We start from the raw sequence: 21,848 nt of genomic DNA, 5'->3' as shown, positions 1-21,848 counted from the left end.
CCACTCGGAAATGTTTATTGTTAATTTTACAAACGCAAACACTTGATGAATAATTAATGTTGTTTTCAACAAAGATTGGTGAATTAATGATTATTATTTCCACGGTAAACAAAATAATAACGCCGGGCTGCAAACAGGTTCTCGAATAAACACGTGTTAAATTCGAAGTGCTGTATTACGCACCGGAATGGCATCCACCGTGAAATTTACATTCACACGATATCGTAGGCGGTAAAGAGGAAGTTACCGCAACGAGCGGTGTCGTTTTCAAGGTCGCGAAGTACGGGCCCCGAGAGCGATAGTCGGGGACCACCAGCGGTCCGCCAGGGGGCATGCACACTGACCGACATTCCTGCGGTCGCCGAGGTCCTTGATGGAGGAACCTAGATCAGAAATCACGGTCGTTTCACATGCACGCGATGAGATGAAAAAAGATGGCAACAATTCGTGGTATTTAACATTGGCGCCATTGCCGAAAGAATTTTTGATTTTTTTTTTTACATCCGAATTATATCCGAAAGATTGGATTTGATCTCCAGACGATGAATAGTTTGTCTGTCGTTAAAATAACTTATCTTAATCCGTAAAGATTCATTGACGAAGGGACTCTGAAACCCGTCCGTCATTAATACTTGACATTTGTATGCCGCTTATTGAAATGTTCACATATTATATGTATAAAGAACGCAACAACTACCCTGCGCTTTCACATTTTTCTCGCGAAATGCGACTGAATATATATGTATCCGCAAGTTTTATGACGGAATAATGCAAAACGTTTACATGCCCGCTGTAAAATCGGCCTATATGTAAATGGAAACGTTTATAAGAAGCGACGTGCGTCGCGCCCGAATAATTTACGCGTTCTCCCGCGGACTTACGAGACGCTTAAAGTGTCAGACAAGCTCGGGGCGCGAGCGTCTTCCCCCCTTTTCTCCTTTCCACCCCGGAATCTTAATTCCGGTAAAACGTCTCTCGTATCGGCGATCGTAAAGCCGGTGGCACTTCCGCCGTATAAGGATGAAGGAGGCGCCGGCAGAGAAAGAAGGAAGAGAAAGAGGACGGAAACGAGAAGTGGCAAGTCGAAACTCCACATGGACGAAGATGTGCGATCGCGACGTCGGGAGTCGGGGGTGCCACGAATTTATGCTGATTCGGCTCTCACCGAACTTTCGGATAATCAAATTTAATTGACTCCCGCTTGCCGGATATATACGGACTCGTTCGCGAAGTCGATAAAATCCGGCGGAAAAATGATCACGGAGCTCCTCCTCAGGTCTTCCCTAATTTCGTTATTTTGTTTTTATTAATTTAGACCCCGAGGGCTCTTTTAAAGCCATGATTTATACAACTATGACAATTGAGTCCTGAGTAATTGGAGAAGTGTTTTGACGAATCAAGCTGTGCAGAAAAAGATATGTTGGAGTGAACATTAATCAAGGGAATGTTAATCCTTATATCCTGTACTAAATATTTGCTTTTGAAAGAATTATAGGATTATTGAAGAAAAAAACGTCAAATTTCTTATGACAGTTCATGATGCACAAGGCACTTCTTCAAGATTAGCATCAAGATTATACCTAATCCTTCAAAACGCAAAACGGAATTCTTCAAAAATTACAATCCATAAATACCTGCGTAAACATTTGTTTTTTTTTACTCGGTTTTACTTGTTATTTTAAAAGACACTTACAAATTCCTAGCTATACCAGCTCTCAATTTTTATGTCAATATGTTGTACATTCCGAGTATTCGGAAATAGGCTTTCAAGAAATGCGCCTAACTTTTTTCTTCAAAGCATGCACCTCAAATATTCTAAAGAAGTAGAAATATGACCAAATTACTGCACCTTTCGTTCCCGATTTTTTTTAATATAAGAAACAAGAAATCGTTTTCCTCTTCTTTTTCCGCTTGGAATATTTGCCGAGATCACCTCGGTCCGCTGTTTCGCTAACGATCTTTCGCGGCGCGACGAGTTTGGCACGTTCTTGAGCAAGTGGCGCGATTACCAGTTTAAAGTAGCTAACTCGGCGACGTCGTCGTCGTCGTCGTCGTCATCGACGGCGGCAGCGGCGACGGCGGCGGCAACAGCGGTGTCGGCGAGCTCTACTCCTCGTAAAATTATCTGTAATAAAATCATGATTTACGCCCGCGTTCCTGGAAAGCGGGCCGCTCAAACGCTTCATTCCGCGCTGCGCTCCTCCGTCCTCCTCGTTCTCCCGTCCACTCTTGTAGTTCGCGGATACGCCGAGGTCGAAGACGACGGGAACGACGTCGCCGTCAACGCCTTTCGGCGCACTCTGACCTTTCTCGAGGATTATATTATCTCTGTGAATTCATCGAGAAGCATTGGGAGCATCGCGTATCGTATTCACCGTTCATTTATAGTGATTTACGAAAAAAAGTTCTTTTATACTATCGTTATTATATCGCATCTTTCTTTATCTTTATACGCAATAAAGTTTGAAATTTCATTTCCTCGAGTTTGTTAAGTTTGCGGTTTACTCGTTCAAAGCTCGTTTCGGCTCCTAGATTACTGCCCTTAAAATTAATTGCGCCGTAATACTTTTATTAATATCGGAATTCGCATCGGCGGATTTGATAGACTATAATAATATTTTATTAACGCAATTTCGTCGCGCTGTGTGCGTCGCGGGGATTGCGCCGAAGTTACAGCTCTCGAAAACGCCGGACGCAGTGACGCAACGAGGAGAAGGAGGAAAGGAGGGACATTTTATGCGCGCACGTGGGACACTTTTACAGAATTTGGAAAGCAAGGAAGACCGGGAATTTCGGAGGGAGCACACTCGATACCGACCGAGAAACGTATAACATCCTCCACCTCGAGCCCCCTCGATCCCCCTTGCTCGCAACAGCGCGTCGCGCGTAAACGCTCGAGGGTCGCGCATATGACGTAAACGCAAAGTAGAACGCAGGACTGCCCCCCGTAAGTCGTAAAAAGAATCCCATAAAACTGTAACCCCCTTTCCTTCCTCGCTCCCGGCAATTTCATATATTTACGTCAATCTTCCTTATGTTATGAAGTAAAACGCAGCAATTCAGCAAATGTAATATGTACGTGCGATCGCCGTAATTTCACGAAAAAGCCGTTTCACATGCTGCGAATAATTGTCCATCGATTATTACTTACAATATTGTTCGTCGAGTCCCTCGGTTTGACAGGCGATGCTTCATCGATAATACACTCTCGCACATTCTTGAGTTGAGAAATATCTGGAGACTTGAATATCAAACTCGACGTCATGTTTGACACGTGACACATTCGTAAGCGAGATAAGACGCATGTTAATTATATCGCTAATCCGGAAGATGATTGATATAGCCATCACGATTTAGCGAGGGTACCTAATTACTTCTGCAATGTAACTTATGAAATAGTTTAGCGTACGCATGCAGATGTTCCTCGTCTTCCATTTTGAATCACGACATTGAATCATTTTTATCGGAAACTGACCCAATGATAATACGCGTTGCGAGAAGAAGGCCAGACTGTTGAAGGAAACATCAAACGTGACTTACCAGTTTTCTTGTTGTCGCGACTCATTTTTTTAAAAAGGTCCTACAAGAAGTTGAATTCAATTAGAGTACGCACGAGACGAATTTATATTATAGATCTTTTATATTTAGTCACCCAGTCGTTTTTCTTTTGTTCTTTCTTTCTTAAAAAAGTAAATATATAATTGTTTTATTCAAAGTGTAGAAAGAATAAAGATATACAAGACTGAAAGTAATGGACTGTAAATCGAAACAAAAACCGAAACGCAATGTAGCTTCAATCTCGTGTATTGAGCACTCAGTGATCTCATCCTTTTTTTAGAGACGACTTTATCCGCTTTACATATGTATAGCAATGAGTATCTCATTTATACGAGCGAAATATTCCGTTTGCTAATCGATTTTTCTACGAAGCGACGTCAAGTGATTCAACAAGGTGGCCCTTATCACGAATTTTTATCGGGCCAACTTAATTGCAGGCCGGTCGCGACAAAGAATCGCCAACAAAGAACGCGACAGATGAATTATGAATCATGCTCGGTGACGCGAGGGCTATCGTTAATGTATTGGAATAAAAAAGAGAAAAGAGAGAGAGAGAGAGAGAGAGAGAGAGAGAGAGAGAGAGAGAGAGAGAGAGAGAGAGAGAGAGAGAGAGAGGAAGAGAGAAAATATCGAAGCGAATATTCGTGCCGGCAGCCACAGCTTTACGGTGAACCTTGGCTTACGCGGCGAGAAAAGCTGGAAAATTCAATACCGCGCAAGTTTATGTGTATCTACGAGCGCGTCCCTCACACACCGCTTGAGAATATTAAAAACGAGGGCTTTTTATTAAGGCGCTTTTATGACCGGAAGCGCGCATCTTTTTGCCACTTATATGCTCGCTGGCAGAAGGGTAAGCATTCGGTTTGAAATTTTAAAGGAGAGAAGGGAGGAAAGAGAGAAAAAGAGAATCATGCTAAAAGAGTTCGCACAAAAGACGAAAAAGACAAGATATGTAAAAAATAATAATCCTATATAAAATACGTATAATAGAAAATCTTTTAAACTAAAAAAGCAAAATTATTTCTCGGCAATCGTGCGCGTTATCTTGTAACGTAATAAGGAACTTCAGATGTGATTTTAAAAATATAGTCAAATTAGAATTGACAAAAGCCATTAAGTATTGCAACGTGCAATTTTTACAAAATAAATATTTTTCGTAATATTTTTTATCATTGTTATATTTAAAATTGAAAATAAAAAGCTTCTTTTTTTACTTCTCATGACCAACGGTTAGTATTACCGATGGTTAATAAAATTGGAAAATATTTTGAATTATATGAAAAATATAAAATAATCAATAGGTACAATTTTTCTTTCTCATATGTAATATTATGAAATTATTGTGTGACGAAACGTTGCAACTTTTATGAAAAAGTTTCTACGAAATCTTTGTTCGCACTGTCGGTAATTGGAAACTTACAGAATATTACAAAAATTATAAGTAATTGTAAGTTACTTTTAAGAATAAAAATGTGGTCTATCAATAATAAATAAAATTTCTATAATATAAACTTCTGTATAATAAATATCAAATACGGCACAAGGGAGAGAAAAAGTGGTCGTCGACCATTGAAATATACCAAAAATTTATTTACATAAAAACATGAATATAATACCTATAATATTTCAACTGCTGCGCATTTCTTTGTTCGCTCGGTACGCGTTATACCTAAACAACTGGCGTCGGGTCACGAAATAATGTCAGTATTGTCACAATTTTTTTAAACACACCTGCACAGAGCGTATCCAAAACAACCTGCAATACGACCTAGAGTCTAACTGTTAAGCTACATCGAATCGATCTGATAGCGATGAGAACGCAGCGTTCGAGGTCTCTCATCTTCGAGATAACTGACCGAAGCGATTTCTTCGAGGCGAAACAATTGATTGAACCAAACGAAACGCAGCGAAACTTCGTCTTTCGCACAAGATTCGTTTCCCTTCCAAAACCTTCGAAGGCTCACACTTGTCTCACTCACTTCACTTCTCCTACGCAACAATGTATGTAAAACACGTTTGTATCATTGTTCGGCAGTGCGAACATCACCGACAATAATTTTCCCTCGTGGTGTACCACAATATTTACAGAATTATACCAACAACTTAGAGTATGCAATCGAAATAGGGCCGACACAAAAAGCTCCCTCCTATCTTCTACAAATATTCTTCGATGCGAAAAAGAAACATATATTTTTCTCGTTCGCTACTCGTGAAAATTGTTGTAATGAAGAAAAACGCGTTTCGCAATGAACGACTTCTTTGTTCCGCTTGTTCTTAACTTGGCAGATTTCGACATCGTTGATTAATCTTCTAAGCCGACCCCGTATACCATAATCAAAATGTTATAATTTCTGTTAGTAACCAATAAATCATTGTTATGCTTTCTCGCTTTCTTCGTTCCCTACAGATTCCTATTGCCAATTGCACTAATCTCAACGCGAAAGCTTCAATCAAATTATTGTTCACTGGAAATGGACGATCGATTAATTCATCCATCCCGAAAATTAAGCGATGGCCAGCACGCGTACATCGAATACTAAAGCTACCTACACAGATTGCCTGGAGTGTTCAGCTCGGCGAAAGTTCCTTAAGGAGTACGGATACAAAAGAAGTTTTTTTATCTCGGCACGCGCCAGCACTCCGAACAAGTCCCGTACCAGTCCCTCTTTCAATTTACTTGGAATAAGTCGGCGACGTGACCGCGCAGCGAATTCACGGCAACGTAAAAAAAAAAAAAATCCATCAAAATAAAAAAATAAAATTATTAGAACGCTAGTAAATCCATCTCAAATCACGATGGAAATACAATTAAGTCTAAAAACACAAAATGAAACCGAAATATGAAATCTTAATTCATATAAAATTAATATAAAATGTACTGACTGTCGAAATGTCTTCGACAAATTGCTTGAAGAATAAGATTTCGCAAATCGCATTCCAAGCGCTGATTCCAAGAGGCACCGATACTCGCACTCGCGGGAAATATATTTTAGACGTTCGTATGAAAAAGATCATTACTTAGTCTCTGTAAAGTCGATATATTAGTCTCAAAAATGCATTTATATTATTGGTTCAGTTTGATTAAACCGCGCGTAAGGCGGGGATATAGTTAAATCGATATCGACGGTTCCACTTTAAGTTAGTCTTTAGCTATTATTATTAAGTAATTCGATTGTGTTACAGTACGCAGATTCGTGCTCGTTTTCGGCGCTCGCTCGAGGGAGCACGTCCGGTGCGAGATCGTGCGGATCTCCTTGAAAATTGGGAAAATTTTCGCGCACAGGCACGGCGTGAAAAACCGTAAAAAATTGTATGGTTGCACGTTAAAAAACGCAACCCTTTATAGTTTATAAAACTGGAAAATCCTCACGCACATACACACACGGCATTTTTTAGAAAATTTGAAAACCTCTCGCGGTTGAAAAAAACGGGTCGATAAGTCACTTACATTAGTATCCCGCACACATACGCAGCATGAACTTTAGAAAAATTGTTTATTACAGATTATCGTGGATATGATCTTCTCGGAAATATCGAAGGATTAAAAATTAGAAATGGTTCGTTGGCTCGAAAAACTGGTCGATGAACTACTCGTAACGTTGAGTCCTGTGTGTAGTTCCCTATCCATATATTCGCGTATATAACTACGGCGAAATATATTTGTATCAAAATTTGTTGATCTTACAAAATACTTTCTACGTGTTGAATATCGCACGAACGGGCTTTCTCGAGCGGCTACCGATCTTCGTATATAAAAATTCGACGATACAGAATGCTCCGTAAGTCCGAAGAGTCGTTAACTTTCACATGTAAGTCATGCAAACGTGATACAAATCGAGATATGAAACTACATCAGCTACGCAACCTTATTCAAAAAGGCTCGGCTAGTCGTTGCTGAAGATTCCATTGGTGATCACAAACGGGAAGCTACGCACGATATTGTTCCTCGTCATTGGCTAGCGCGACGATCGTCGCGATCGCTCGACGGCCTCGACGCATATTTCGCTTTCTCTCCGGTCGGCGACGTGAGACAATCGCACGTACCTAGATCGCTTTTTTCTAATTCTAGGAATCGGATACTTGAAATAAGATAAAGAGAGTTAGTTGAATCGCCCACCCAACAGGTCCAGCGGATAACTAACACTTGTTAAATGCGTGTTCCTCTCAGCAGCTTCATTTAAAGAGTTATCCAAAGAATTTGTTATTATCTATCTAGCCTCCACAGAGTTAATCGGTTCATCGAAGACTCGCGCGAATTTCGGCATTCTTCTCCTTTGATCCACCTGGTCATCCGTCAGAATGACGTCGTCAGTTTTCCTTCGTTATCCAACGAAAAAGAAACGGAAAATGGCATAAACGAGATCTCGCGTCACGCGCAGTTCACTCCGACGACGGGCGAGTAAAGTTATCGTCACGTAGTTCTATTGGGTACAACCGATGAACGTACGGATAACCGTAAATCTCGTCATCGTGTCCACATCGTGAAGCGTGTTCCGATTGTATAATACAACTACACATACAGTATCCAAGTTGATATAACGATGTAAACGCGCGTACATCAGTTTATATACATATATACCTATGCACAAGGATGTGATCGAAAAAGACGCTCTAGTCGCATAGAAGATAAAGTTGTCTTCTTTACCGTTGAAATACTTGCGCTGCGAAAAGTCGGGTCGCTTCCAGTTCGAGCTGAGATCAATTTCGCTTCGCGGCGACTTTCTTCCTCGGCGTATCTTCGAGCGTTGCGGTTTACGCGTTATAGATTATGCGTTCCCTTCGTTATATTCTTTGGGAATACAGTCCGAATCATCAAGCTTTTTATTTCGAAAAATTCAAGAAGCGAAAACTTGAGACAAAAAAATATATATATATAATATATAATATATTACATTTTTATTCCAATTTTTATTATTAAAGCACGTAAAATATTTTCGCGATACTCTTGAAGCAATATTCTCTCGAAGTGAATGCCAAATTAGCTTTTTTTTTTTTTAAGTGTTGGACAAATATATTAAAAATTATATTCGGACACGATTATTCTTTAACCGATAATTATTTCATTGAATGAAACTTGAGAATACTTCAACAGATCATATATATTCGCACATATATATTTTTTATTTTATATTATTTATCACATCTCTCTCTCTCTCTCTCTCTCTCTCTCTCTCTCTCTCTCTCTCTCTCTCTCTCTCTCTCTCTCTCTCCAAGTATATTTGAGAAAATCGCAGACGAGGCAGTTAGCGGTTACAAAATTTACGCACAAGCAGAACTCCTTGATTCTGCATAAAATCATCGGTTAGTCCCTACGTCCTGCCTAAAAAAATCGTGCGTTCCGTCGCGTTGCTTCTCATCGTCTCCTCTCTTTTTCCCCCGCGATCCTTAGATCAAAAGCGCGTGGGCATAGTGCTTATGATTTATATCACATCCTTCGTATGTGCGGCAGTGTTCCTTATGCGTTGATCGGCTATGACGCCATCGAATCTCTGTCGCCGCTGTCGCGGGCTCGAATTCAAGATTCAAAGGAGCGTTTACATCATTCATCTTTCGGTTCGTGTTCAGCTCTAAAGCAGTTCGGCAGTTATGTTACGCGGGTCAAGAAAAACTTCCGGTAAGGACGGTTCGTCGACATTCATCCTCTTGCACTTGTAATTTGTAATGACAATCTCAAACTTCTTATAATTTTGTTGTTGGTAATTTGAACGGTTTCTTCTCATTAACATCCATATAAATAGATTCTGTCAATTCAGTTCTTTCCAAAACTGAAAGAGCCGTTTAGAACCGAAACTGACGAATATATTTTCCTTTTAAAATTCCGTATACGTGTCCGAACGGTTTCTTCTCTCTCGATTTTTCATTCGATTCTCCAGCACAGAGCCCGGCAACGAAACCATACAATCTATTCTTTACCGAAGAGACGTTTCTCTTCTCCCATTGACGATTCTCTCTAGCAGCAGCGATGGACTCGATGTACCGACATCCACCTCCGTTCTCATTCCTTCCACCAGCCGCAGAGACAGCAGTACCATCGCCTCTCGGGATGGGGCTGAATTATCTGCTATTGTCAGTGCATCGCTCTGGTGGTGGTCAGATGCGTGGTCTCGGCCCTTTTGGGCGGCGGTGGTGGCGGTCGCCTCTTCCCGGCAATCGCGTTGACAATGTTCATGCTGCGATTCTCGTCGGCGAATCTCACCGTCGTCTGCCGGGCCGGGCTGGACGCGTACTCGACCGGCGCGTGAGGATCCGTCGCGTATACATTCTCATACAGATTATCCGCACCGTAGTGTTCCTGCACCCAGTTAGACACATTGGTTTCCCTATAATCGGCCACGGCGGGCGGCGGGTCCCGAAAACCGAGCACCTCGTGCGGCGTCGTCGTCGAATCCAGCTTGCACTTCTGCGCAACCTGCCACTTTTTCCTCATTACCCTCTGGAGGTCTTTGAGGAAATCGCCTGGCGGCGCCTGGTCGGACGCCGCCAGCTTCTTCGGCGACGTGAGCCTGGTGCTGTCGGATCTTCTAGGCGGCGTCGGCTTTCGTTGCGGTAACGCAGGACTGCCGGGTTCCTGTTGAGGTGGTAGATTAAATGAGATCTTCTTGCCGGTTCCGGTCTTCGACTTGGGCGACGTCGGTGGTTCTTGAATGGTCACTCGTCGTTGCGGCTGCGGACTGGAAGCGGCCTTCAATTCGGCCAGATAAGGCGGCGCCGCGTAATGACCGGTTCCTTGTTTCATAGCGCTACGTCGGACGGTGTCCATATTGGGATTTGGCCTGATCGTCTGGATCGTGTTGTGATGACCGGACTGGTATATCGATTCGACCTTGGAATTTTGCCGGCCCAGACTCTGGGAATTGGTGTGTGGCGGCTGAGTACCATAAGCCGGCGGTGGCACGAAGGGCGGTGGCGATGTGAAATTAGGCGAGTTCGGAGTGTAGGTCGGCGTGCTCGCCGTCGATCCTGGATAGGAACTGTGCGGTGAAGATACGGAATTGGCGGTGTTGTTCGCATTATGAACATTCGGAGATGCATTCGAATTGTAATTCTGGACCGAGTTGCTGTTCAGCGCGATACTATTTGTATATATTTGATTGGACTGCGACCTGGGATTGGGAGTGTGCGTAGGAGTGTTCTCGGGAGTCACAGAGTTCGTAGGGGTGGACTGCTTGGGTCTGGCGCGACGTATCGTTCCGGTCTCGCCGACGAGCGGGCTGGGCGGTGGCGGTAGAGACGCGAGACTCAACGTGGAGCCCGTGAGCTCCGGCGTATTACAAACCGGAAGTTCACCGGGTGCCGGCGGCGGCGGCAGAGAGTCTAGTGAGAGATTCGAGCGGAACATCTCGGGGGGTGGCGGCGGAAGTGGCTCGCTGTCAGACTCGACTTCTTCGGCGACTCTTGATGGCGACGGTGGCGGTGGCAGTGAGGTAATTGAATCCATCTATAGGATACGAACTTGTTCGTTACATATCGGATAAATCTTAGGCTATGTTAAATTCTTTATAAATGTTAGTTTATTGCTCGACTAACTGGCAATAAAAGTACAAAGACTGCACAACGTTTCGGCTCACGGTTAGGGCCTTTTCAAGTGCGATCTAAAATTTATAAAACAACAATATGCAATACAAAATATAAAATATAATAAGCGGACTAAAATTAATGATTGTTGTGTTTGAAAGCAATACCTATTCGTGCCTGTGATCACAAAAATGTTCCAGCATAATCATATATAGCAGCTGTGAACAGTTACTCATAAAGAAACAATATGTGAAAGGAGTGTGCAAAAATCAAGCGAGACTCACGTGTCCAATGTGTAAAAATTCAATTTGCGTGTTAAAGATCTCCGTTGCGACATGTTGTGCGTATGTAAGGAGACTGTGGACAGACAAAGAAGGAGCCGAGGCATCAGGGGGGTATAGGGGAGGAATTATAAACATTAAACAGACGTAATGACACCGTCATATACTGAGTTTAAATTCTCTGTGTCTTTCTTAAGATTAATAGTGTTATTATTGTGCTTTTTTATGAAGAAAATTTCGGCAATCTCTCTCATTTTCATGTTACATTCTTTATGTAGAATTTTAGGATCTGACCACTTGAAATTGTGGTCATTATGTATACGATGCTTACTCACGACTGAGAGATTACTGTCATGTTTCTTAATATCGTTGCAGTGTTTCTTAATTCTAGTTTCCAAATGTCTCTTCGTCTGTCCTATGTAAGAAGCCTCACAATTCTCACAATCTATCTGATACACCACGTTCGTCTCTTTGCTCGTCGTAAGTCTATCCTTACCCCTCTTGATGACAGCACTAAGTTTTTTAGGTCTTTTATACAGGACCTCGAAATTAACCTTTTTCCTCACTTAATCCTTTTATAAAGGGGATCGCTATACAATTACGTGCGTCAAATGAATTGTTTAGACCACTATAGCTATTATTAGTGTCTGTTCTATTTTTGCACACTCCTTTCACATATTGTTGCTTTATGAATAACTGTTCACAGCTGCTATATATGATTATGCTAGATTTTCGTGATCACAGGCATGTCCGTCAATTTTTTATGACGAGTCGGTTAGACGAATAGGTATTGCTCTCGAACACAACGATCATTAATTTTAGTCTGCTTATTATATTTTATATTTTGTATTGCATATATTGTTGTTTTATAAATTTTAGATCGCACTTGAAAAGAGCCCTAACCGTGGGCCGAAACGTTGTGCAGTCTTTGTACTCTTATTGCCAGTTAGTCGAGCAATAAACTAACATTTATATTTTAATCACTGGCGGATAAAGTCATTTTTCTTAAATTCTTTAGTAATATAAATTACCATGCACGCTTGTATCGGACTCGTCGGTGTCTTCGACTCTTGACTTTCCGATCTGCTGTATCCCATAGGGCTCGCTCTTTCCCTCACCGGCGTGCCGGGAGGTACTGGACTAACGGGCGTCGCGTTTCCAGATCTATGATGTCTCTTCAACGTTCCGGATCCGTCGGAATCAGTGCCGCTTCGCCGACGACTGTGCCTCCTAGTCAGCGTACCGGATCCCGAGCTCGTCGGACTTGGACAGGAGTCCGGCTCGTCTCGAACGGTTTCGCCGACCTCTTTCAATTGCCTCGTAATCGACGTGAGGGGCAACTTTGGATTCATAGACGGCTTCCGCTTTATCGTGCCGGTTGGAAACTCACCGCATTCGAAAGCCACCTGCCAAACAATTAATAAACGAGAATTAAATAATTGTAATTATGACGCAACAGTAACAGTCGCATATAATAATATTTTTTAATAAATTTATTTTAGCGCAATATCAAAGTATTTAATCACCTCACAACTACTCGGTGCCCCATCAGACAGGCATCCGCTAGAGCTGGAGCTGCTCGCTCTGCTCAGCCTGCCGTCATTGTTGTAGCTCTGCCGTTGTTCCGGATTATAACTCTGTCTTTGTCCGTCATATTGCCTCGTCGTGGCGACTACCGTTTCGTTGCTGTGCCTCACATTCTCCGCAAACTGCCTAGCGTTGTCATTCGTCGTGTTATATTGGGTCTGATTTGGCGGGGTAGCGATAGAACTGACCGAACACGATCTGGCGTGTGCTAACAAGTCCAGATCTTCCTGCGCCAGTTCGTCTACGAGCGCCCGATAGTTCTCCATCAGCTGCCTGCCGTACTTTGCCACGCGGATGCCAACCATCCATCGCTCCAAAGACGCATTATCTTCCGCGCAGAGGAACTTGATGTACTTGGTGGATTTAGGCTGTTGCAGCCGTGGATGCTTCACGGCGAAGCAGAAATCTGTGGGCGCCTTGTATTTCTTTCGCCAACCAACGCCATAATAAACCTGGTTAACAGGTATCGACATTCTTTATGGAATCAACTTGCATAATTCATGGCTGAAGAATTTTATAGTAAATAATTAAAGAAGGAGATCATACAATCTTAAGGTAGAACGAGATATAATGGATATAGGATGCAACTTGTACAACCGCTAAAAATTATTGAGAAAGAATATATATCATAAAAGTATGGCAAACCTGATTAACGTCGAAAGTCGCCAGGCAGATGAGATCTCGAGCGGTGCGCGCTTTTTCCTTGGGCCAATAATAAAGACCAGAAGCTCGTAGAATGAAGTGATACCTCTTCCAGCCCTTCTTGCTGTCCGATTTCAAGTACAGCGGACCCTCGACCTGAAAGCGAATGGTAATCGATGCAGAGGAGAAGTGGGATGTATGTCAACGAACTCGTTACTATCGCTCAGTCCAGTTGCCAAGACGCAACGAGATCGTAAACATGTCGTCCCGCCGCTTACCTCGGGCACGCCGACGTTGCTGCTCGAGAAGAACTCCTCCAGTAGGATATTTCTCGAGTGGTCGTCGTACTCGCCGCCGCCGCGATCCGTGGGACCGAGAAGGAATCGCTCGGGCGTGAGGAATAGCTGTGTTTTATCCGGTCTCTCGACGAAAAGCAACTTGTTTTTGGAATCCCTGGTCCACAGCAGTAGATTCTCCACCAACAATTCGTGGTCCTCGTAAACCCTCTCTAAAAGTTTTAATAATACCTCGTTCATTACGTGTTCTGTTCTGCAAGTCAACGTCGATAGTGCAATAAAATCGTTTCTTGAGAAACTTGCGATGGATTCTTTTCAGAAAAAGTTCCAATAACATGAAAAAAAAAAAAATTATAGATGTTACGTGTTGGATGTAATAACGCGCTGCTTGTCATTTAAAGAGTTATAATATAGATATTATATATAAAATATATCTATTCAATGCTATTTTTAGTAATAATACATAAATATAAGAAAGGCTTTTCAAGCTCTAGTAAATATCGATTAAAAATAAGAATGTCGGCATTAAAAATTAATGTTGCATGTAAATATTATCCAGCAGAGAATAATTGTTGCGCCACCAGTCTAGCAATTAGCAGTCGACAAATAGAAGATAATAGACTCACCCATGAAGAGATCGGGCAAGTGCTCGACCACGGCCCACTTTGGATCCATTGGCACGTGGTTTTTGTCCGCGAGCAACCTACACACGTGCGCGACGCTCATCCCTTCGTCGACCAGGAGGCTTTTACCGCTGCCGTCCAACGTAAACGCTTTGATGAAGAGCTTCTGTACGCTCGCCTCGCGCATCTTCTCCAGTGCCAGGCGGATCTTCTCTGCCTTCGCTCTACTCGCTGCATCTCAAGAGATAATTGCAAACAAATTTACTCATGATGCACGATCCCATCTGACATAGATATAAATACAAATAAAAATAGAATATTTGCCGTCCAAGTATTTTAAACAGATAAAATAGCGCACGTAAAACGAACGAATTTGAAGAAATGGGATTTAACAAAATTTAAATTGGTCTCAATTAAATCGATGACTCAATCAACGATCTGTAATTATCGATCACGGCGTAAAGTAATAAAATAAAGACTCACCGACAAGTTGGTGTGGTTGTTGCTGAGGAGCTGTGTGCATGGCGGTCTGAGGTGGCTTGTGTCCGGAACCGCTACTACTTGCCGAACTTTCGCTGGACAGCATGGACACCGTGTCCGAAAACGCACTGTCGTTATCGGGACTATCAGTGCGCATACCTATAATAACAAGATCAAACATAAATGCATACAAAGATAAAATTATTTTAAGCTTTATTTATGCACTATACATAATATAATTTATAAAATTGCAAGTAATATAAAGTAGGTTGCTATATATAATTTAAGCAACAAATCAAATACAATAAATGCGAATAATATATCGCAAGAAAATTTCATTGATATTCAAGCCCGTACCTCCTTCATTTTTGATGTCAGTGTTGTCGCCCGGATTGATCCTTGCGCTGGTGGGTCGCCCTGGCCTTTGTGAATCTGCCGCAGGAGTGGCGGCGATGTCGCCGTCGCAACGTCGCTCCAAAGCGCACAATTCACCGAGAATCGCGTCCAGGTCGACATCCTGTGAATCTGTAAAAGTATACCATTGACGTGTGTTACATATTTTACGTTGGAAAAAAAGTTAAAAAATACACAGTTACTCTGCACAAAGAGAGCGATATATAAAATTTTCAACACTAAATTACTAAATTAGCAATATATACATATTTACAATTTAAAAATTTATACGTTATTGGAAATAATGTGATATCTAAAGTCTTAGTCTTTGTTTATGTATTTTCAATATATTCTGAGATTGCGTTGTTAAATCTAATATGTTTAGAAGCATAGATTACGCAAGATACAACTTCGCCACGGTTTCTTAGGAAACGGTAAAGGTAAATTCGAGTCCCCCCGAGTGTCTGTCCTTATGCAAGCTCATGTCATGTACACGTCATAATTACCACGTATCACTATCAATATGTGATAGCACGCATACATGGAACTCTTCGCAGCAATTAGCGAAATTAGCAGTCGGCAATTCTGCAGCGGAGTATCTCACACGTGGATGTTCCAGTGTATAATGCGACATATACACTGCTCGAAAAAACGGCGGGTATAATAATCGCAAAGTTTCTATCGAGCTTTTCATCCACATGATAACGTTATATCAGTAGAGCTCTTTTTTAAAATGCTGATTATTCATTATCGATGCGGTAATTTATAATGTAGGGAATAATTATAATTATCGATATAACAAAGAAAACAATGCAATTTAAATTTGCATATAATTACGATCAACTGCCCAGTGGGGCAGTTGTGCAAATATTAAAATGTAAAATCGTAAACCATTTGAAAAAAGAAAAGAAAAATAAGAAATGAATATAAAAATCGAAAGAATTATTTTCTGATGATGATTTTCTCTGAACTGAAACCAAAACGCACGTGATCGTACTTACTTCGCGGAACGTTTCGTAATCACGTTGGATCTGAGTAGTAATATGAATTTGTACAATTCACGGTAGGCGTGACACTCTGTCGGGTCGCAAAAGAGCGAGCGAGGACACTGTTGGAGATGCCTCTCTTTCGCTTTGCTGATACGGTAAGTGAGTTTCAGGTCGCTACGAAAAAGTGCGGCGCGACGTGATTAATTGATAATGTGCGAATTTTAGTGTCAAGACTGCTTTCATGACCAACATAAAGCGACGAGGCTTCTCAAACTTATCAAGAAAACTATAAGCATATCAGAATCTTTGTGTAATTTTATAACGATTAGTAGTCCAGACGATAAAGATTTACGCGATATCGTAAAATTAATGACACAAAATATTTGAAGGCCATTGTGAGAAAGTGCATGTTGCTGCAACTTTGATGACATTCTATTAGATAACAATACGATAATATAAAGTACAATTATACTATATATTAATCAAATTATAAATTATATATTTATGTTTGATACTGAAATAAACTTCTTCTCTCAGCTTCGACTTGATTTCTTAATATACTCTTCTTATTTAAATCCCTTTTAGTCTCGACATTCGAGATATCAAACAATGGCGACTTCTTGCTCTTTGACCGTACGTTCTATTGCGTTTTAATGATTACACGCGATTGTATAGGCGCATGCAATTTAGCATGCAGTTTTCTGCAACTTTTCAGAACGCGACTCCTCGGCCGACGACGCCGCGTCGGTGAGTGACGTGCACCCTGCGGAATCCGAACGATATCGCCGCGTGAATCGTCACCGCGAAACCGCCGACGTCGACGTTGCGCGAATGCGAAAGAGAAGCCGAGGAATCTCGCGAACGTTTATCATGCAAATTCGTGTGTCTCGCCGTCCGCCTCGAATTTCTCACGCGTTGCCCGCGGTGTCCGCGTTGTTCACGACGGAGAACCGCCGAGGGAACTTCGAATTAATTATGGAATGTAATATTCCAGCTGATTTGCATTGCATAGACGCGTATTTGTCATAGATATAGGAGAAGTTTCTTACTCCAATATGACGAACGGATTATATACATATGTTAAAATTAATATCAGTTTAATCCGCTTTAAATTTGCATCTTCGTTAAGTACAAGAACGGATGCATGCAGCCGTCACGCTTAAAGTTGTATCAGATAATCTTTATGTAGACTTTTTGCATTCGTGACGGTGAAGTTGCAATCGCAGTCGTATTGTAATACGAGGCTGTAAATGTGTCAACTTTGGAGAATTAATGTCAAACGAGTTACGTCGAATGAAAATGAAACCGGGGTGTGCGTGCATCGCACTTTCCACGAGGCGCGAACAACGCGCTAGTTGCAAGTCGCACCCGGCGACTACCGTTACGGCGAAGTTACGCGTACGCATCGTAACTTCATCGTGGCAAGCAAGCACCTCGACGATAAACCTAACCGGTCATCCGCATTCGGAAGACAACATGGACGGGAACGTGTGAGTCACGACTTTCCGACATGACCGATCTTCCAACGCTTCTACAGCGATCGCTTTCGATAGCGGAATTCACGACGGAATAAAAAGAAAGTAGCGAAATCCGCAAGCAAAAGTTTTGTAAAGTTCAAAAAACAGACTTTTAAAAAATTCAGAAGTACAAAAAGTTAGCCATTTTCTTTAATAATGCCAACTTTCCGTTAGGAAGTGACTAATTTGAATTGATAATAAAGGAATTATGCAAATTTTTTATAACTAATCTGTCGAAGTGTAAAGAGCACGAAATTGTGTGTTAACTTCAGACTAACAAGTTCGTCTCAGGAAAAATTTAAGTCTTGGCTTAATTGCCAAGGTTCACCGTAGAAGGCGGACCGTCCTAGATAACCAGACTACATTCTCAGCTTGTGACGTTGTATTCGCGTGTAAAATAAAACAGAATCAAGTAAAGATAATCATCATTTTTTTTCCTAATTATATGCCTATTATCAAGAATATTTATTTATTATTCTTTGTTTTTCACACATACTAAATAAAATTGAAAATAATTAAATAAAAATATCGTATTGACAAATAAAATGTGAGACTTAAATTAAAAAAGTTTCAAACCATGTCTCTCCCCATAAATGAATTTTTCTGTTGTCTCAAAGGGCATTGAACTTAGTTCACGGACTTTGCCATGTGCTATATACTTATAAAACGCCCTGTAATCGTTTTTCACGGCGATAAGACGTGGCTCTTGTCGTTTTTTCAGATTTGTTTACACGATGGTGAGATTTGTAGTGGTAAGTCTGTTAAAAAAAAAAAAATTCAGACACGTATCGATCTCCTTCTCTGCGATATGACAAGAGGATAAAGAAAAATGAGAAATAAAGGATTGGGGAAAGGCACAATGCCGGCTTTTACGAGTCTCGTGGCTACGCCATTATCGGAAGGGGTCGTCGGAAAAAGATAAATGTTGGGTAAACACGGGAATGGTGCGCAACGTATCTATCGGATTTACCTTATACTCCAATATACATATATTCTGTGGAAAGAGACGAATAAATTTGTAATAAAAGCGCTTTATGGTGCGTAGTAATAATTCATTTATATATAATCTGAACTTAATATATAAATATCCTATAAAGGGTCTCTGTAAAATTTCGAGTTTAAAAAATTAACGAGAAACCTGCGGAATAGATTAATATTTCGAAGTTACGGAAAATAAGTTAACAATTAATTAAAGCTTTCATACGAACTGCAGATTTTGCAAAGTTTAATTCGTTACGTAAGCTAAAAAAAAAGAGATTAACAGCTCCCAATTATATGAACAATGCAGTTTTAATCTAAACTACCAGCGAAATTTATGCGACTTGATTTAATCATGAAGAGCTTATATATCGCCACGGAAGGTATTAAAATATCTCGGAAGTTAATTATATAAAATTTTAGTTGCTATTTTTAAAATTAAAGGATTATGGTGGTTCCAAGCGTTATCGCGCCAAAATGTTTCTTTGTCGAGATTTGCTTAAAAGAAAATGAATAGTTTTCTATAAAATTCATGTTCAAATTCATGTAATATTTAAACATCTCGATTATATGCAAAATATGTAAATGCAAATATAGTTGTAAAAACTTAAAAATAAATAGATTATCGAAATCGCGACGAGCAAAATAGCAGTCCTGAAATTTTGTTCACATATGTTGTTTCTGCTGTAACAAGAATTGTTATAAAGGCAACTTTTTCCACTGACTTTCGAAGTAAATTATCACGTAGACGAATGCGTAAGTGTGACTCGGCTCGCCGCTAATTTACGAATTCTCGTCGGCGCGCGGCGCTAAATTACTGTAAATTTAAGTCGAGCACATTGTCATGGCGCGGTTGTTGAAGGCTGCGCTTTCCTTCGATCTGCCGAGCACCGTTTATCAAGCATCGTATAAATTTTTCCAATACAAATGTTCAAACGCTCAATCACCCTCCGCGTAATGAAATTGATAATGCGAACACACGGATTGCTCAAATTCTCGCCATTATATTGTTGATACGATAAGAAACATCATTAATTTTACTGTTATTATCTTCTTTGCTGACCTCGAAAGTATATATCTTGCATTCTTGTTAAGAACTACAAGTCGATTATTAATCTATCTTCATTTGTTTCAAATTGTGAAGTTCAGAGAAAATTTTGTTATCTGTACCTTTGACTGTGAAATAGCCCAATATGCTCTCGTTGCTACCGAAATGCCCGAGCATCTTCCACCCTGCCTGCCGAACGGGGCGTCGATCCTCTCGAGTACAATCCCGTTTCCCGTGCGATCGTCAATTAGCATCGCACCCCGATGAGCCTCTCATCGGAGCGAGAGAGCGCGTCGTCATCCGACCATCGCCATGAGCGATTACAACATTCGCGTTTTGCATAATCACTTTTCCATTTAAGTGGAAATCAATTTGCCGAATTATCACTTCATAATCGTAAACGAGTTCAGTTCAGCATAACGTAAACCTTTTGCAGCTACATCGAAGTCTCTACTTTGAAATGTCGATCGTTCGAGCGATCAAAGACGTCACTTTTAATCACTTTCCCACTATTAGCAAAGTAATTCTTTAAAGTAATTCTAATAAAATATCAATCGTTGAAAAAAGTTACATTGCGATGAGAAAGTTAGGTGGACGCGGATTTTTATAGGATAAATACTTTCGCGTCATGTTTAATTGACACCTAATCAATATCAAGTAAGTTTTCCTAACTCTCTCTATATAATTACGATAGGAAAAATTCTTAATCAAAATTAATTAACCTTCTGACGAAAATTTTTATCTTGAATAATCTCGCAATGTCGCATAGAATACGGAACAACAAAGATATTCCCGTGCAGACTATATTTGTTTTTTTTAGAGCGCGCAGCCCAGAATAAAATAAATAAATAGAATTTATATACGATAAGCAAACCCCACGACGTACGGGAAAAATTCAAAGCGCACGGTGGTTTTGACCTCTCGAAGGTGCATCGGAGGGTTAATCCCGGACCCCCGATCAGCTAGGCTTGCAACGATGCACTGTCGACAAAGGGATACGAGCCACACGGTGAACACGACGCGCACATCGCGTGCGCGACGGCACTAGACTAAAGGCCTTAAGGTGAATATACTCGCCTCTCGCCGCGAGTTTTCCGCGCGGACGCGCGTTGCGCCTGCGTGTGGGTGCCTCGTGTCTTTGTACACCGTGCATGCGAGACTTATGCATGTTAAAAAGGGTTGAGAGTGCACCAGTTGACTTACGCAAACATCTATTGACTATAAATAAAGCCCCCCTTCGAAACCGTGGCGCCATTTCGCTGTTAAAAACGTTCCATCAATCTGATCGTGCTAGGTTGTGCTTTTTAATTTTCTTAAACATGCAATAATAATCGACGTCAAATTAACATCACCTCTTGTATTATTGGCTATTTTGCACGATAAAGGGTCGTCAATGCCTGAAGTATGAGAACCTCTGTAAAAACTTCAGGGAATTTGTGGAATCCCTTTGATCGGTGGAGATCCTGTAGATAGTACAGGATGAGTCATCGGAAATAGAGTGTCTAAATATTTTTACATAGATTTATAAAAATCCATCATTTCCGTACGTCGTGTAGTTTGCTTATCGTAGATAAATTCTACAAATTTTACAAATTTATTTATTCTGAATCTGAACTACTTTCGCAAAAACAAATATATATAGTCACGAATCACGATCTAAATGACTCGAAATATTTCCGACATAAAACTTTATTCTCCTTAAAATTATACTTGACGATATCTTGCCTCTTTGTTAGTTTAATTATCTTGCGGACGAATTTTGTCGTCAACGGCCAGCAAAGTTTACTCGCTTTAATTAACCACCTCGCACTTTAAGTGTCGCATTTATGTCACGCGGTAGGTGCGTACGCACATAATTATGCGTGCGAAAGGGTAGAACGCGCCATTGACTTAGGCAAGCTTTTATAACGCCATATAAATAACACAATATATCCCTCCGGG

At 41.0% G+C, this 21,848-nt stretch overlaps 1 protein-coding gene and 1 long non-coding RNA gene across 12 annotated transcripts in view; one reads left to right on the top strand and one right to left on the bottom strand.

The window, feature by feature from the left end:
* Nucleotides 1-21,848, top strand: part of LOC143897552 (uncharacterized) — a 75,967-nt gene that overhangs the window by 17,913 nt on the left and 36,206 nt on the right. The gene's annotated exons all lie outside the window — the stretch shown is intronic.
* The window catches only part of LOC143897549 (uncharacterized), a 141,617-nt gene continuing 124,896 nt past the window's right edge, over nucleotides 5,128-21,848 (bottom strand). For 7 of the 11 annotated variants that reach the window (XM_077406343.1, XM_077406337.1, XM_077406341.1 and 4 more), the window contains 8 exons: nucleotides 15,340-15,507; nucleotides 14,986-15,141; nucleotides 14,506-14,739; nucleotides 13,862-14,091; nucleotides 13,587-13,739; nucleotides 12,881-13,393; nucleotides 12,386-12,760; nucleotides 5,128-10,996 (listed from right to left, as the gene is read on the bottom strand). In XM_077406343.1, coding sequence (XP_077262469.1) covers nucleotides 9,626-10,996; nucleotides 12,386-12,760; nucleotides 12,881-13,393; nucleotides 13,587-13,739; nucleotides 13,862-14,091; nucleotides 14,506-14,739; nucleotides 14,986-15,141; nucleotides 15,340-15,507 — 3,200 coding nt within the window. In that variant the 3' untranslated portion in view covers nucleotides 5,128-9,625. Of the gene's footprint in view, nucleotides 10,997-12,385; nucleotides 12,761-12,880; nucleotides 13,394-13,586; nucleotides 13,740-13,861; nucleotides 14,092-14,505; nucleotides 14,740-14,985; nucleotides 15,142-15,339; nucleotides 15,508-20,029; nucleotides 20,949-21,848 lie in introns of those variants that run through there. The other 4 variants (XM_077406348.1, XM_077406349.1, XM_077406347.1 and 1 more) reach the window with 4 other exon arrangements.

Source organism: Temnothorax americanus, unplaced genomic scaffold (genome assembly GCF_048541705.1).
Source record: "Temnothorax americanus isolate GAGA-0224 unplaced genomic scaffold, ASM4854170v1 Scaffold20, whole genome shotgun sequence".
Taxonomy (NCBI): domain Eukaryota; kingdom Metazoa; phylum Arthropoda; class Insecta; order Hymenoptera; family Formicidae; genus Temnothorax; species Temnothorax americanus.
Note: the sequence above shows the minus strand (reverse complement) of the source record. Positions and strands in the feature narration are given on the sequence as shown.